This window comes from Festucalex cinctus, chromosome 2 (assembly GCF_051991245.1).
Source record: "Festucalex cinctus isolate MCC-2025b chromosome 2, RoL_Fcin_1.0, whole genome shotgun sequence".
NCBI lineage: Eukaryota > Metazoa > Chordata > Actinopteri > Syngnathiformes > Syngnathidae > Festucalex > Festucalex cinctus.
The window spans coordinates 29,394,683-29,411,332 of NC_135412.1; the positions used below are offsets into that span (position 1 = coordinate 29,394,683).

General features: G+C 42.0%; 1 protein-coding gene across 1 annotated transcript; it reads left to right on the forward strand.

Moving 5' to 3' along the window:
• The first annotated feature begins 1,591 nt into the window (after positions 1-1,591).
• On the forward strand, positions 1,592-16,181 carry LOC144014456 (insulin receptor substrate 2-like). The gene is made up of 3 exons (XM_077514360.1): positions 1,592-5,239; positions 6,212-6,699; positions 13,984-16,181. The coding sequence occupies exons 1-3, from the start codon at positions 2,619-2,621 to the stop codon at positions 13,986-13,988; spliced, it is 3,114 nt and encodes a 1,037-aa protein (XP_077370486.1). The 5' UTR covers positions 1,592-2,618; the 3' UTR covers positions 13,989-16,181.
• Positions 16,182-16,650: the final 469 nt, after the last annotated feature.

A 16,650-nucleotide genomic window follows, 5' to 3' on the forward strand; every position in this document is an offset into this window, starting at 1 on the left:
TACTTGTATAGTGTGAGTGACTTTGCCATCTTTGTCCGTGTGTGTGTGTGCGTGTGTGTTTGCGCAAGCGTAAGAGACAGACGTTTAACATTTGACCCCTGTCTATTTTGTTGTTTTGCACAAGCACACAAGTGTTGATTCAGCAGGGTTAAGCCTGTTTACAGCATGCGTTTTCAGCATAACCCCGGGTTTTCACTGGATGCTGTTGCGGTGCGGTTGCGGTGCGGTGCGTCTTGACTGCGTGCTCCGGACGGGTCAATTTTTTTGTCAATCCACACCGGCTCCGCACAGCTGCGGTCCGGCAGCTCCGTCGCCGCCCACTTCCCAACGTGTCTCGCGCGGTCGCGCGATCATGTGGCATTTCACAACGACAAACATACAGAAAGTCTGCTCAACAGAGAAGCAGAAAGATATGAGATTCCATGCAGCATCCTTTTTTTGTTTGTCCTTGTAAAGTATATTAATAACGAGAGTCGGGTCAGTGCGGGTCCACTCTTTATTTCTGTCTTCCGCGTCCGGCTGCCGCTCAGTACGGCAAGCGAGACGGGCACAACAAGCAATCGCGAACATCAAACTCACAATACATTACAGTCCTTATAAAAAGGATGTGCCGTGTCATATATTATTTTGTGGTTTTCCACCTCCAATATAAACCTCTCCTCGTCCATGTTCGCTGGTGTCTAAACCGTGAATGAGCACATGGCCCGGCGACGCCCACGTCACGTTTTGCTGAAAAACTTGCGAAATAGGAGCTGGCGTGTATTTTATTCTGAAAGGTAACCGGAAATTTATTTTGAAACTGCCTCGGTCTTCCTGTCCCGCTCGATGTGTTTTGTGCTAGCTTGCCATTTGCCGGAGGCCTACCGCGTCCGGCAAAAATAGAAAATAGGCTATCCTTGCGGAAGGCTTGCGGCACGCCGCAGGCCTTCCGCAGTCGACACGCAACGCACCCGCAAGCGGTGTAAACTGCACCATTCGAATGAATGGAATCTAATTGCTTGCGTCGCCGGACCGCACCGCAACCGCACCGCAACCGCATCCAGTGAAAACCCGGGGTAAGCACATAAACACCTCCATTCTGATTTAGTAACACATGGCCAACAGACATCTTCAAGCAGCACAATAAAGGAAACAAAGGACTAAAGAGATTTGTTTTTGTTTGTTTTTTTTAGATGGAAGAAACGGTATTGTTGAATTGTGTTGGTTACTATACAGAGGGTGTTAATTATTCCGGCATAATTGTAGTAAATGCTGCGTAATTCACAGATACATGTGGTTCAGACACTTGCATTCGAATTCCTGGCTTTCCAAGTGCTATCCCATATAGTGCTATCCTATGCACTTGTCAGTTGTTTTTCTGGTGTCACTCAACTAATTGATGTTTGTGTGAGTATTCCACACATTAATAACAATGTTTCAAAGGAAATGGGTATATTGTCCTTTAATTAAGTGGAAGAAAATTCTTTAAATTCTCAATAGTAGTCTATAATAGGGATGCACCACGTATTTTGAGTACTGTACCAGTATAAGTGTTTACAATTGAGTAGCAACTGGCGAGTACCAAAAATCTTGCAATTATAAAAATGTTCTTCTATTGTTCTTGCCTCACATTGCACCTTAATGATGCTTAATAATGTTTTCAGAAAATCAGGTTAACAATAGTGGAAAGAAGACAATTGTTGCACCTTTCAATAAAACCCAATACTACTGTATTATCTTCTTCAAATGTCCAGAGTGCAGCTAAAAGGCCTGAAGATGGCAGCATTTCCGCACATTGATGCAGTACAGCACACGAGACCCTGACACATTTGCTGAAATCATTCTTTTTCTGATGTAAGGATGTTTTGTCCAGCAGTAGCGTTTTATGACGCATGATACGCAAGCTCAACATGTCTACTCATTCATGTTAAGCGGCGTTTTTCCAACGCTTCCAACTATTCTACTTTTATTAATTATTTTATACTATTCTAGGTTTACATTAACAGTTAAATTCACTGATAAACAGTTTGCTCCCTGGGAGTGCAGAAATGTGATGTGTTGCGCTGAAATTACAAGAGAGGAAGAATCACTGGTTTAAAAATACGCCACGACTACGGTTATATAACAATAGGGACGTCAAGGTTGTTTACAAGTGATAGTGCCTACTAAGCCAGCGTTAAGGTTGCAAATCGGTCTTTGAATGCACATTTTAAATGCTTTTCTGTCCATGTAACTATAATGTGACAGAATGTTCACTGTTTTAAAGAAATAGATGTATCAACGGCCGTCAACCGATCTTGTTTGTCTCCGTAAAAGAGGCAAGTACAAGGGGCGGGGTTTTCAGTGTTTGAATGATCGGAACAGCCAATAGGTGGCCTCGGAGCTGGATGATTGACAGACACGCCCCCCTATGACTCAGTGTTCTCCTGTGGTTTTAGAGCAGCGCGTCACATGTTTTTCTCCACAACCGGATCAGTCCTACGGTACTCTTGCTCGCACCGTTTTATTTTTGCTTTGATTTTGTTTTTACTTTTAACACAGCGGACACGTCTGCCATGGATTAAATGAAAATAGCGTCGCCGTAGCTTTAACTTGGCTTTTTTTCCAATTGAGCGCATTCTGGTGCTCGGTGACGAGAAATGGCAAGTCCTCCGGGGGCGGCGGGACACCTGTTTTCTAATGGCGTAAAGAAGTGCGGCTACTTGAGGAAGCAGAAACACGGACACAGGCGATTTTTCGTGTTGAGGGAGTCCGCTGACCGATCGCCGGCTCGGCTGGAGTACTACGAGAGTGAGAAGAAATGGCGCAACAAGGGCGCCGCCAAACGGGTGATAAGTTTGGACTCCTGCCTCTGCGTCAACAAGCGGGCAGACGCCAAACACAAACACCTGATCGCCCTCTACACCAAGGACGAGTACTTCGCCGTGGCTGCGGACAGCGAGCAGGATCAGGAGAGCTGGTACGTGGTTCTGACCGACCTCCTAGCCGAGGGGAGGGTCTACGACAGCCCCGCTTCCACCTCCTCCCTCGTCGGCTTTGAAGAGGCCAACTATGGACTTGTTACCCCAGCGACAGCGGCATACAAGGAGGTATGGCAGGTTAATTTAAAATCCAAAGGTCTGGGTCAGGTGAAAAACCTCACGGGAGTTTACAGGCTTTGTTTATCCAGCCGAACCATCAGTTTTGTGAAGCTGAACTCCGAGGCTGCCGCGGTGTGTTTACAGCTCATGAACATCAGGAGATGCGGCCACTCTGACAGCTTCTTCTTCATTGAGGTTGGGCGATCAGCAGTAACTGGGGCGGGAGAGTTCTGGATGCAGGCGGAGGACTCAGTGGTGGCCCAGAACATCCACGAGACCATCCTGGAAGCCATGAAGGCCATGAAAGAGCTCTCCGAGTTCAGGCCCAGGAGCAAAAGCCAGTCAGCCAGCACCACCCCCATCTCCGTACCCACGCGGCGTAACCTCAATAACTTGCCACCGAGTCAGACGGGCTTGGTGAGGAGATCCAGAACGGCCAGTGCTGCCGCCACATCTCCAGGGAAGAAGTTTACATCCTGCCGGGTGAGAACCTCCAGCGAGGGCGACGGAAGTGCGCCGCGGCCCGTGTCCATGTCGATGCCCGTGAATGAAAGACCCGCCAGTCCGATCCCTGGCGCTCAACTCAGCCGATCCCACACACTGAGCAACGGGCGCACCTGCAGGATGCTCGAGTCGTCCTCCAACCTGCATCACAGCCTGTCCATGCCGGGCTCCAACTCCCCTCCGGCCGCCTCCAGCCCCATCAGCATGTTGCCCGGGCATAATCTCTCCACTCCCAACAAGGCAGGACAGTCTTTCAGTTGCAGTGGGTCCCTCGGCGACACTGGCTTCATGCTGTGCGATGATTACAGTTGCAGTCCAATTGAAGCAAAGTTCCTCCCCATGACCCGCTGCGACACCCCCGACTCCCTGTCGAGCACCCCTTCATCCCGTGACACGAGCGACCCTTGTGGCTACATGCTAATGCTGGGTGCCAAATCCAGAGCGGGTGGCGAAGGAGTAGCGACGGATAAAGCTTACAGGAAGCGAACTCACTCCCTCACCACGCCACGTCAACAGAAAACTGTGACGCCGCTCTCTTCCGCATCCCTAGATGAGTACACGCTCATCCAAGCCCGTGACGGTCACAACTCTCATTCCGCCTCGCCTAAAGTCTGTTATCCAGAAGATTACGGAGACGTCGAGATCGGCTCATCCAGAAGCTCCAGTAGCAACCTTGGCGACGACGGCTACATGCCCATGACTCCAGGTGTGGCGCCGCCGTCCGGCAAGGTGGACAACTACGTGCCCATGAGCCCCATGTGCGTCTCTGCGCCAAAGCAGATCGTCAACCCGAGAGTGCACCCGCACGGGGCTACCGGCAGGAGCTACAAAACCAGCTCCCCCTCCAGCATCTCACTGGAGGACAACGGTTACATGCGAATGTGGTGCGGCTCCAAATCCTCTTTGGGGAGCCCAGATAGGCACGGCGAGTACATGAACATGTCGCCCGGGAACCCACCTGCACTTCAGACGCCCCCTGACTACTACATGGGTTTAATGCCTGGAGAACCGACACCCGTGAGAACGGCGTACCACCCCGGCTCCCTCTCGCTCCCCGCTAAAGTCCAAGCATCCAAGAACGACGACAGCGACCAGTACGTGTTAATGAGTCCTCAAAGTTCGAGGCAGAGAGAGGCGGATCCGGACTACTATTCCATGATGCAACCCGCCGCAGTTCAGGAGTCGCCGCTGAGCCCCGCGACCGCTTCCCCAGCCAGATACAACCGGGCTCCGAACCTGAACCACAGAGGGAGGCTTGGCAGGCCGAACAGGCTGTCCCTGGAAACTCTCAGGACCCTGCCGAGCATGCTTGAGTACCCTCAGCCCAGAGAGCCCCGCAGCCCCGGAGAATACATCAACATTGACTTCAGCGGCACCCGAATCTCGCCGCCTTCCACCGAAAGCCAGTCGTCATCTCTGAGTTCCAGTGACGAGGGTTCCGCAAGGCCCTGTCTGACTTCCTACATCAAACTTGAGAGGGCCTTACACCAGCCGAAAGAGGCTGCCGCTCTTGATGAAGGACACCCGGATGCGCTTCCACATCTCTCCTTGTGTCCCAGCTCAGAGGAGGAGGGGCAGGAAGAGGCAAGGGAAGACGAAGACGGGCAAAATGAATATACAGAGATGACGTTTGGGATGACCAGCTCACCCCCGCAACTTGTTCGTCAAATAACAAGGTATGTGTGCTTAATGTTTTGTTTATTAAACCATGAATTGTAGTTGATTCACTTAGAACCATCTGCTCAAAGGAAGTCCAACATTTTAGGGCAAATGACTGATGATCACTAGAGGAAGTAGTGAATTTAAAACAAAGGCTTGTGGTGCATTATACCAGAATGCCACTCCGCAGAATGCGGACCTCTCCATAAGTCTAATTTTAAAGTGGTGCCAAATTGTAAACACTGATACTTGTCTCTTATCTAGGCATCGGTCTATTTGATGATTTACTGTAGTTTAAAAAAGTCAATGTTAATATTGTCTGTCACGTTTTTTTATTTCTTTCTTTCGGAGACTTCTAAGCAGGGCATAATGATTGGCTTTGAAGTTAACTTCCTTCAATTAACTTTTTTTTTTCTCTTTGTCGGAGCAGAGATGGGAGGGGTGAGCAGAGCAAGATGAAAGACACACTGCAATCCATTTATTAATTTGTGTTGTCCTAAAAAAGAAAAAAGAATGTGCCAGCGGGTACTAGTTAGCCCGATGGACAACATGAGCAGCCTACGAGTCTGTTCTAAAAATAGCTCTCCAGTGACTGACTTACTAAGAAGTAAATCAGAAGAATGCTAAGATTTATTTATAAATGTTTTATATTTGTTTTGTTTAGATTATTTATATTTTTTTAGTTTATTTACCGGTATATATTTGTTTATGGAATTTATATAATTTTAAATTTATATTTAAACTTCACACATTTCTTCTGTACCAAATATGCTATATTTTGTTGAAAAGTAGTTTTTATTTATTTACACAAATATTTCAAAAAGGTCATTTTGTGGTGATTTTAATACCGTGAAACCGCATTATTTCTGTTCACAGTTATCAGACGGTCAGAACCTTCCGGTAATATTGCCTGCACTGTCTTTTGCAGACGTAATGATATCTTTTAATATTTAATTTAAGGTTTGTTGTTTTGTCATTGTCTTCTGTAGTGGTCAGAGCAGCAGAGGACGAAGGCATTCACTGGAGGATGCGGCCGTCCCAGAAGAACTTGGTGTCTTCCTCCTTGGCGCCGCCTCCTCGTCCATGCTGGACCCCGACTGCTCCGCCAAGGTGATCCGCGCCAACCCCCAAGGACGCAGACGCCACAGCTCGGAGACTTTCTCCTCCACGGCCACCGTGACACCCGTCTTCCCTTCCTTTGCCCGCGGTGAGAACGGGAAGAGGCACAGCTCCGTGGAGAACATCTCCTCGCGCAGCAGCGAGGGCTCCGACGAGGAGTGCGGCAGCCCCGTAAACCGACAGGGATCCGCCGCCTACCCGAACGGACTCAATTACATTGCCTTGGACCTGCTGGACAACAAATGTGACGAGCTGGTTGGCTTCAAACCAGTTAGCAGCTGCAAACAGGGTATCAATGGATTACACAACACGCCATATGTCTGCTTGGGCTTCAAGGAGTCTGCAACTACTGCCAAAGGTGAGCCTTTTCATTTTGTTGGCAGCCGTTGACCATTTCAAATAGTCTTGATTTCACATACAAATACATGGTGACTATATTGCCTTTAGGTGCTCTACTGAGTTTATTTCAAACTCGTAAAAAAGGAAAAGAACGCCATAGTAGAGATACACAGATTATGAAAACAATATATATTTATATATCATCTATATTTTAATAAGCATATCAGCAGAAGGCAATACAAATTCTCTTCGATTTTGTACTATGGTATCAATGAATAGCAACATGATAATACAAAAATGTCTTTTATTGAAATGGTGTGCGTCTGTGCGATGTTTTTTTTTGTTTTTTGACCACCAGGCTTAGCATGTTTTCTGGGCAAAACCCTGTCTGTGATATAATTTAACTATATTATTATAGTTTTAGTGTGAATAAAATTATGTAAAAAAATAATAATAATAATCCTGAGTTAGTACGTAAACCTCAATTTGTATAATTGTATAAATAAATTAGACATGATTTCAAACGTATATGCTTCAAATCAAACTAATATAAACAAAATATATCAAGAGGTGTATTGAATTGTCTTTTATTACAAGGATGCCACATTTATATTCCTGACAAATTCATTCATAAATAGTAAAATGGCACCAAGAAACTGATTCGTGGTACCCTCTCAAAATGTGCCGCATCATACCGAATCGAATCGTAATATCAGTGAATCGAATCAAATTGTTCCACTTTAAAATGGAACTTGGTCATTGAATGGTATGACAAAGATTCGTATCAAATCGTCTTTTACCTAATGCGTTATTTTTGTTTTTTAACCTATTTTTGAACTAGTTTCAATTTGGACATCCACTGCAAAATACATTTAAAGCATGGATTTGTTGTCCTGTTATGTATTTTTTATGACTAGGTTATGTTAGAATGAAATTGGGATTTAATGACAAAACAAGAGGCATGCAACAATTTCTACAGCTTTTATATTTTCTCAATTAGCAACCATGTGGTTGAATCCTAACATTTCTCCCCCAGTAAGCGACTGCAACACGAGGCTGCGGTGAAACGTGACTGGGTCGAGAACAGTGAAGTAAACAACCCTGCGAGTGAGTGTGACGCTGCTGCGCGTCGTATGCAACACTTTCACGCGCAGTACAGCGTGTATATAATTTCTAAGAATGAACGAGCACTTGGAGCAAATATTTCCCTTTATTGCAAAGCGTCTTGCATATTTCTCTGGTTTATTTACAATAATGATGAATAGCTCATTCATATTACACTTTCTCTAACTTGTGATCATTGGGCCGAAGGTAATTCCGGTTGTTGTTTTTCAGTTGGCTAGGCATTAAGAATGTGTTACACATCAATGTGACCTCTATGCACTCCTCGCCATATGATCGATACTGCGTTCCAACACATCCCAATGAACAAAACAGACAAGCATCCGTCGGAAACGGAGCAGGACAAATGTTGTGGTGAAATTGGAGCTGTGTGCGCAGCGAGCTCACATGTTTCTGTGAGCACTCAAAAGGTCGGAGACAGCGCGTGGACCTTTGAGAGTTGACATGTGAGATCTGGTGCAAGTGAATGACTGTCCTTGAAGGCAAGAAAGGGAAACAACAAAGCAGTTGTGTTGCTATGTGTATGTCAGGTAATTGGATGTCAAGTCGCAATATTCCTTATTGCATTCCCAGCAAGAAACACTTGGAAAGTAAGAGGCTACTTTAGCAGGAAATACCTTTTATTTCACCACTGGATATTATTGTCGTTAAATGCCATAACACTTGAGCGGTGTAGCTGGATTTCGATTTGAAGCAAAGACAGGCAACTGATGGTGGCGAAAGCCACAAATATTTTGCCATTACAAATACAATTCGGTGATAGAATTTAAGTTGATTCACATGACATCCACTCACAATTTGCTCATGTCTGGTTTTGAGTTTTGGTATTCTCTGAACTGACATTGTTTGCTTCTACTAAATAATACAACAGCACATACGTTGCTTCAAGACTTAAGTAGCATAAACGTAATGTTTGGGTGATCAAATCGAACATAATGTTAACTCAGTGATTAAGTATTGTGCTTACTGCCCCAAGTAAAAGTGGACTAACATGTCATTTTTTTAGCATTTTTGAAGCATTTTAATTCCTGTATATGTCTGCCGATGTTCAGTCACTTGTTTTGCCGCTTGGCTGAAATGACTGCAAGAGCGAATGAATGCATGTATAATGGGACAAGTAGACGCGTGCAAAACTCCCTTCAGCCTCATTAGGCCCTTCACTTAGCAGAAGTAAGACGAGCAGAAGTGGGAGGGGCCGCCACGGAGTATTTGTATGCTTTGCAGAACGATGGAGAGAATGGATGGTTGCTCTTTAGCCACCAAACACACTCAACTGGGCTGGCAGACGTAATGGCTTGTTTACCAAAGATTCCATCCCACAGCTGTGCAAAATGGAGGCAGGTTGAAGCCTGCCCTGGCTTTTTCACTCACTTTGTTGACGTCACATTGGACTACGGCACCATCAAGCATCTCTGCTGCTGATTAGTGTGATTAATGTTCCAGTTTTATTTTAGAGTGTTGTATTATGTGCCCAAAGTAGTCTAACCATGGGGCAGGCATTCTGATTAATTGTCATTGTGGAATGTGAATTAAGCAGAAAAGTCCACCTGTTTTAGTCTATCTCATAGGGCGGCCATTTTGCCATTTGCTAGCCACTGAATATGACATCACAGTTGCTCAGGGCTTAGGTAACGACTAGAGGTGTGGAAAATTTCCGATTCTTAGATTATTCACGATTCGGCCGTGGAACAATCGAGAACGATTCACAAACGTCCAAATTCCGATTATATAAATATGCCAAGGGAAGCGAAACTAAAGTGACCCGAGCGAAAAGTACGCGGAACTGAAACGCAGTAGCACGCGCGGTCTTCGGGACGCTTTTTGGGACGGACCGAGAGTACACATCCACAACTCACGCCTCGAGATTCAAAACAACAACAAGCATGGCTGAGCTGACCAACCCACCTCTTCATGACATCAGACCTGCTCCGAAAAGGCAAACAACTTGAGGCGGAAGTATCAGCTAGCTGGCTGCAGTGCGTCGGTTAGCGTTCTACAGGGCGCCGCGCAGTGATACGAACGAACGAACAGAAAAGTAGTGGCTGGCGGTAATGGCGTCTGACTTTATTCAGAAAAGAGTATTGTGGTGGAAATGTATCACGCTTTTGAAAACAAAAAGTTTTTAGAAGAAAAACGCTTTATTTCCGAGACCCCAGCCAGCTTGCTGGACTATTTTCTTTTTTATTTTCTTCTCGTCCAACGTCGAACCAGAACTGGTGTCACCGAACGCTGTCAGAAAGAAGCCAGTGCTGATCGCACACACGGGAGGTGAGGATCAAATTGAGATTCATGTTAAAAAAGCCGAACGATCCCATTAATGTTTACACGTTCATGTTTACACAAGTTAAAAAGCAGAAAAGCACTTGAGGTTTTTTTTTTTTTTGTACCTCTGAGAAACTTTAATGTTTACATGTTCATCTTTACACAACTTAAAAAGCAGGAAAGCACTTCTTTTTTTTTTTTGGCATTTGTATTGAAGTAGTAGTTCACATTGTCTTTCATTTATACCTCAATGCACTTTTGAGTGGATAAAAATAATATATTTTTGCTCAATGCTATGTTTTATTCTGTTGAAGACTGAATATACTTAAAAGCTGTTGTTACAGAATGAGGACTTGAGTATTTTATTTACTGTTTTGAACTGTTAACTTGATACTGAAATAGTAGTTTATGTAGGCCTGAGAGGACTTTTGTACTATTTTTGTAACTAATGTACGAAACATTAAAAGCACAAAAATGCATTGTTTTTTTTCTGCTGCCTGGGGGGGAAATCAATAATCGTTTTATAATCGAATCGTAGCCTCTGAATCGTAATCGCAATCGAATCGTGAGGTGCCCCAAGATTCCCACCTCTAGTAACGACCAATCACAGCTCATCTGTTTTCCGAGTTTGGGCATGTGACGTTCGCAAGCTGGGCTGTGATTGGTTGTTAACTGAGCCCTGAGCAACTATGATGTCATTCAGTGGACAGCAAATAGGAAAATGGCTGCCCCCGAGATGGATAAAAATAGTTTGCTTTCGTGTCTTTATTCATATTTCACAAATATAGTATTAATCAGAACACGACTACATTTAGACTAGTGGGGTTGCATAGAACACATTATGGTCAAGAAATTTATTCGGTTGACTTAATATTACATCTACTACTATGCTAATGTACTTAGAGAGCTATGATTTTTATTTTTTTGTTGGGTGGTATTTGGTTTAAAAAGTTTGACAACCATGGATGTAGCTGCCTACAAGTCAGTAACAAATAGTTGAATAAAGAAGAAGCTCAGCCAGCTACAGAGCTGAGTGTAGAAATGTTAGCTCTCTTATGCAGATTGATGACTTTTGCATCACATGCAAACTACTTCACAATGCGTTTGAAACCATACTGAACAGTTAATTTGCTCTGCAACTGAAACGCACCATTGGTAAACTGCGTTTGCATCAACCCGCCACTTTGACAAAGACAAAAAAAAAAAATGGCCGTGGCTCACAAAGACATGTGCTGCACACATGCGTATCCAAACGCATTAGGGTCGCTCCACCTGATACTGAATACTGTAGGAAACAATCATGCATGTAATGTAACACAGCAGGCAAAGTGTGTCACATTTTCCAGTCTCTGTGCATATGTGTGTGCTTGGTGGGATAAAGTAGGCTGGGATGTTCCAGATAGACGCGTTAGCTGCTCGATAAGTGCGTGGCCAGCGTAGTGCCGGCCTCGGCTCCAGATGAGATTACATCCTCTGCAGGACAGATTAGACAGCAGGCCTTGATCAGATGCTGCCTACTATGGAATCAAAGCATGTCTGGGTTCAAGCTCGTTTATAATGTGAATGAGAAACGCTCTCATGAGAATGGGGAAAGTACACTTCAGATGCACTTTTGTTAGTACAAAATCTCGTGTTCAGATGAAACCAGGTTTGAAATGTTGCCCGTGAAGCATGGTGATGAGTGTTTCGGGAACTGTTTTTCTTCAATTCAAAACAGTTTGAAAATAGCAGTGTAACACAAACATTTCAGGCTTCTGCTAGTAAGCAAATGCGTCAGGAAAATCCTTCAAGAACATCTGAAGTTTACTCAGGGTTAATTTGAGGCCAATTAAATAAATGTCAAGTGTGTGTTGACTTCATAAGTGTGATAGATTTGTTGTGAAGAACAGTCACATATTCCCAGTTAGGAGAGGATATATATACACTTGTGCAAACACTTATTTCAATTGTTTATTTTTAACTTCCCCTTTCTGGAAATAAGGGGCTGCTGTTGTTGTTTCCAGAAGTACTTGTGGAGACATTTATTACTTTAGTATAATAAGCAAGAGTCCAACCAATATGTATTTTTATTGTTTAGTGATAGACAGATATGGTTCTTTCAAGGCCGATACAGATACAGATTATTAGTAGCCAAGGAGGCCGATAACCGATATTGCAAGCCGATATTCATTTTCAGTAAAAGAGAAAATATTATCATCAAAATTCTGAAATTTTGTGTTTTTTTTGTTTTTTTTTGTTTTTTTTTACCTCTCCATTGTCTAAAAATTCTAACAAAAATTGCAGGTAGCTTCCAGAGTCATCAACATGAGTTACACAAAGTTAAAAACTAAGCAACGAAATAGTTCCCTAAAGTTTTCTACTAGAGATAGATTTCCAAAATTTCAACATAATTTCTTAATTTTATTTTTACCGTATTTCTATTTTTGAAAATATAAAATGTCAGGGAGTTTCCCAGTCTGTCAGCAAAAACTGTCTGTAAACATCTTACAAATTCTGATGAAAACCCTCAATTTTGCTATGTTCGCAAGCATTCACCTCTCAGCGAGATACAGGCTTTATCGGCCTGCAGATTGGTAATAAGGCCGATGCACCGATAATCAGCCTGGACGATAATCGGTCTATCCTTTTTTTGTTGTTGTTGTTGTTTTTACGCCAGTGTCAATTTATGATGTTTGGCTAAATAGAATTCAGAGAATGGATTAATTGGCTGATTAATAATTTTTAAAAAATGATGAAAAATGAATAATGAATAAAATAACTCGTCTTCTTTTGTGGGCCCTTGCAACATTTAGCAAAAAGTTCAAAATTACAAAAGAGGCTTTTTATTTTATTTTTTTTAATTATTTTTTTTAAATAAGTAATCTGAGCTTCATATATCCATCTAAATGATATCAATTTATTCACAATGTTTCTTTAACTTATTGAACATTCAAACAAAGAAGAAAACATATTTAATGAGCTCCTGTTTTGTTTTTTTTCCACTTACCCAAATGTTTGTGGCTCTTGTGGTCCGCATTATCATTTTAATACTTGATGGACGGGCACTAGGGGTGTTAAAAAAAAATCGATTCGGCGATATATCGCGATACTACATCGCGCGATTCTCGAATCGATTCAATAATAGGCAAAATCGATTTTTTTTTTTTTTTTTTTTTTTTTTTTTTTTTTTTTTTTTTTTTTTTTTTTTTTTTTTTAGGATTCACACCTTGAGCATGGAAGAATGTTATATGAACGGCACATTAAGCCTTAATATTTTTATTTTAATGCTGTTCAAACATGAAACAGATTACAACCTCTATAAGACTGAAATTTCAGATAAATAAATAATACATTTTCATATAAATCTTACACTCTACAAGCTTACTGATTAGTATTTTCTAAATATGAATGAAAAAAAATCGCAACAATCGACTTATAAATTCGTATCGGGATTAATCGGTATCGAATCGTGACCATTCGTATCGGGATTAATCGGTATCGAATCGAATCGTGACCTGTGAATCGTGATACGAATCGAATCGTCAGGTACTAGGCAATTCACACCCCTAACGGGCACCATCTTCTAATTGGCCATCCTCGGCTCAGATTGTGGCCAGAGCAATACAGCATCCCGACCAGATCCCGCAGCCCTTCCCCCCATCGCTCTCCATCCCGGATTATGTAATTATGACCGTTGCTGAAATGCTTCCGAGCTTCACCTCCGTTCTCGCCATCGCTTGCGTGCTTCTTAACGGCGCGTCGCAACGGCAGCTTGTCACTTATACATGGAATCTAATTGGACATTCCTGGTGGATATGATGTTAATATAAACAAAAAATCAGACACAGCCATGTAATTTGATTTGATGTTTTATGTCATTGAATTCTTTTGGTTAAATTGTATGTAAAATGTCTTCTTTTTGTCTTTTTGTTTCTTCCAGATTGAAGTAGTCAACTGTCCTCGTAATCAACGTGACCCCATTTACCTCTGCGACTCCAAGTGATGGCATGCAGACCTCAACGCTACATGAAAACACACACACGCGTGTATGTGTAAAATAGGCCGCCATTTATGCATGTTGGAAATTAGCTAAGGGTAAGAGTGTGTGCGTGCGTGCGTAATGGAGCAACTATTTAGTCAGTGAACACTGTTACCATGAAACCTGACTACCAAGAGTGTGAAAAGTACAGAACTGTTTGATGAGTTTATTTATTTCTTGAGGACGAATGTTTAATGGGTCCCACCCAATGCCTTAAATATCAATATTGTTCTCTATGTTTTCAAAGAAATAAGAAATATTCTATTGACGTATCTATCTAAACTTCTATATTGTTATTCGCTTAGGAAAGTAGTATTATTTCAGAAAAGTACATTCAAAGTATTTTCTTAATTTGCTATTTATTCTCACGAGATTATTTTTTTATCCAAACGTAAGAAAATATATTTCTAATAGATATAAAGTTCTATCTGAGTTCCACGACACCTTGTGTTGGAATGCACTGCCCTTCCCACCATTTACGCCGCTCACGTGAGGCTGCAAGCCTGATGTTTGCTTCACGCGTGCGGGCCCCCGTCTTGCTGTGATGCCACTGAACGGTACTCAAGAGTGTGTTGTATAGACGAGTTAAAACATCTGGTGCCGCCATGGCAACTCTCAGGGGAGTCTGCTGTGTGGAAAGTGGAAGGAAGTGAAGCGATGGTTCTCAAACTGGGGTCTGCAGCAAAATACGTTATGATGTAATCATTTAAAAAAAAAAAAAAAAAAGTGTGTACCTGTCTATGGGGACCGGCCAATACAACAAACAAAAATGAGTTTGACACCGCCACAGAGAAGCTATTTATTAGCCCGCCTTTGACATTTAGCATTTAGCATTACGCTAAACTGACGTACGTAAGGCAAAAGCTAGCTTAAAATATCCAACATGTAATTATCCTTCTTTCATTTTTACTTTGACAGTAAATTTCAACTGAGAATGGCGTAAAAGTGCTTAAAGCAACTTGTTTTTGTTTCTGGACCCACAGTTTGAGAACCACTGTTATAAACAAAAGCTTGAGGTGAAATTAAAGTGATAATATGTAATAATTATATCTCGAAGAGCTTTAGGATGGTTGGGATGCTGCACTGGCTTATAATAAGAACTGCATCTGATCACCAACGTACTGTACGGTCTATGCACACCATTCATCTTTGCATTAGCATCGACGCTAACATTACTAACCACACTACATCTCGGTTGTTTGCACTGCATACGAAAGTTCTAATATTTGTTCTGTAAGTGTTTTAATCAGCTGTTTTAACATCTGACACGATTTTCACTTTGGCTTAACACTTTAAGCCCTCCAATCATCTGACTTTGTGTACAGAAGTCTTAAAGGGGTTAACATTTGATGTCAGTCCTCCAAGGTCTCATACACATGTGCCGAATCCACCTCCACACTTTCAGGGTATTATAGAGCTTGTAAACCTTCATGTCAGGTCCCAAAATATCAGTGCGCTGGCGACAGGTTTAACAGAGTTTTAGGATATTCGAGCTGTATACCAAGATGGTACTGGCGTTTGTATTTATTAACTACCTGGATGTGAATACCGTGTAAATAGACAGAGTTTAAGTGTAAACTATTCTACTGAGAGTACAGAGAATTCATAAATATAGATTTTACCTGTGTTGCATCTATACAGTCTTTCTGTAAAAAAAAAAAAAAAAAAAGATTTTAGCTAGCCTTGCTATTACTGCTTTCAGGTTTTACAGTGTATTGTATGCTTTCTCCTTCACTGTCTAAAAGTAAAATATTTTAATATAAAAATAAATTGCCTTGTTGACAGACTTACCCTAATGATATGTTATGCAATAGTGACCTGAATACAATCTAGTTTCTAACAGTGGAACCAAATGTAACAAACACGCCCATCATTCTGTTTTGATTTGCTGTACGTTGTCAGGAAAAAAAAAAAGAAAAAAAACTTCTCGCCAAGTGTTTTGTTTTTGTGTCAATGTCTTCCATTGTACATACAACACTATGCTCTCTATCGTGACACTCACACAAAATTATTATAACAATGTATGGATTCTGGTGGTCAATAATTGCTTTGATCTGTATAGATTGTGCATAGTGACCTAAATAAATCATTTATTTAAACCGGTACAACTGCTTCCCTTGTTTTTTCAATAATGAGGTCGCCAATGTTGTATACACGACAGGTGCTTTTCAATAACTTCAATACAGTACTCAATATTGGGGATAGACCGATATGGCTTTTTCAGAACCGATACTGATTATTGGTAGCCAAGGAGGCCAATAACCGCTTTTTGGAGCCAATATTAATTTGCCCCAAAAATTATAATATTGGCCTCAAAATTTTGAGTTATACATACTTCAACATTTAAAAAAAATACATACAATATGAATCAATAAATTTATTTTCAATGTATAAATGAAATAAAAAATTTAAAAAGTACTTGGAAAAATAAAAGTAAAAAATAAATAAATAAATAAATTATATATTTTTATCCTTGACAATAGACATCTTTGCTTTAAAATTCAAAACAAAAATAGCAGGGAGCGCCCAGGCTCAGTCGCATCTCTGGAGTTAAATGAATACTTTTAC

What these genes read in the sequence shown, in the direction of transcription:
- LOC144014456 (XM_077514360.1), top strand. Translation starts at nt 2,619, where the DNA reads ATGGCAAGTCCTCCGGGGGCGGCGGGACACCTGTTTTCTAATGGCGTA. An exon ending in CTTGTTCGTCAAATAACAAG is followed by an intron (nt 5,240 to 6,211) that starts GTATGTGTGCTT and finishes TGTCTTCTGTAG; the next exon opens with TGGTCAGAGCAGCAGAGGAC.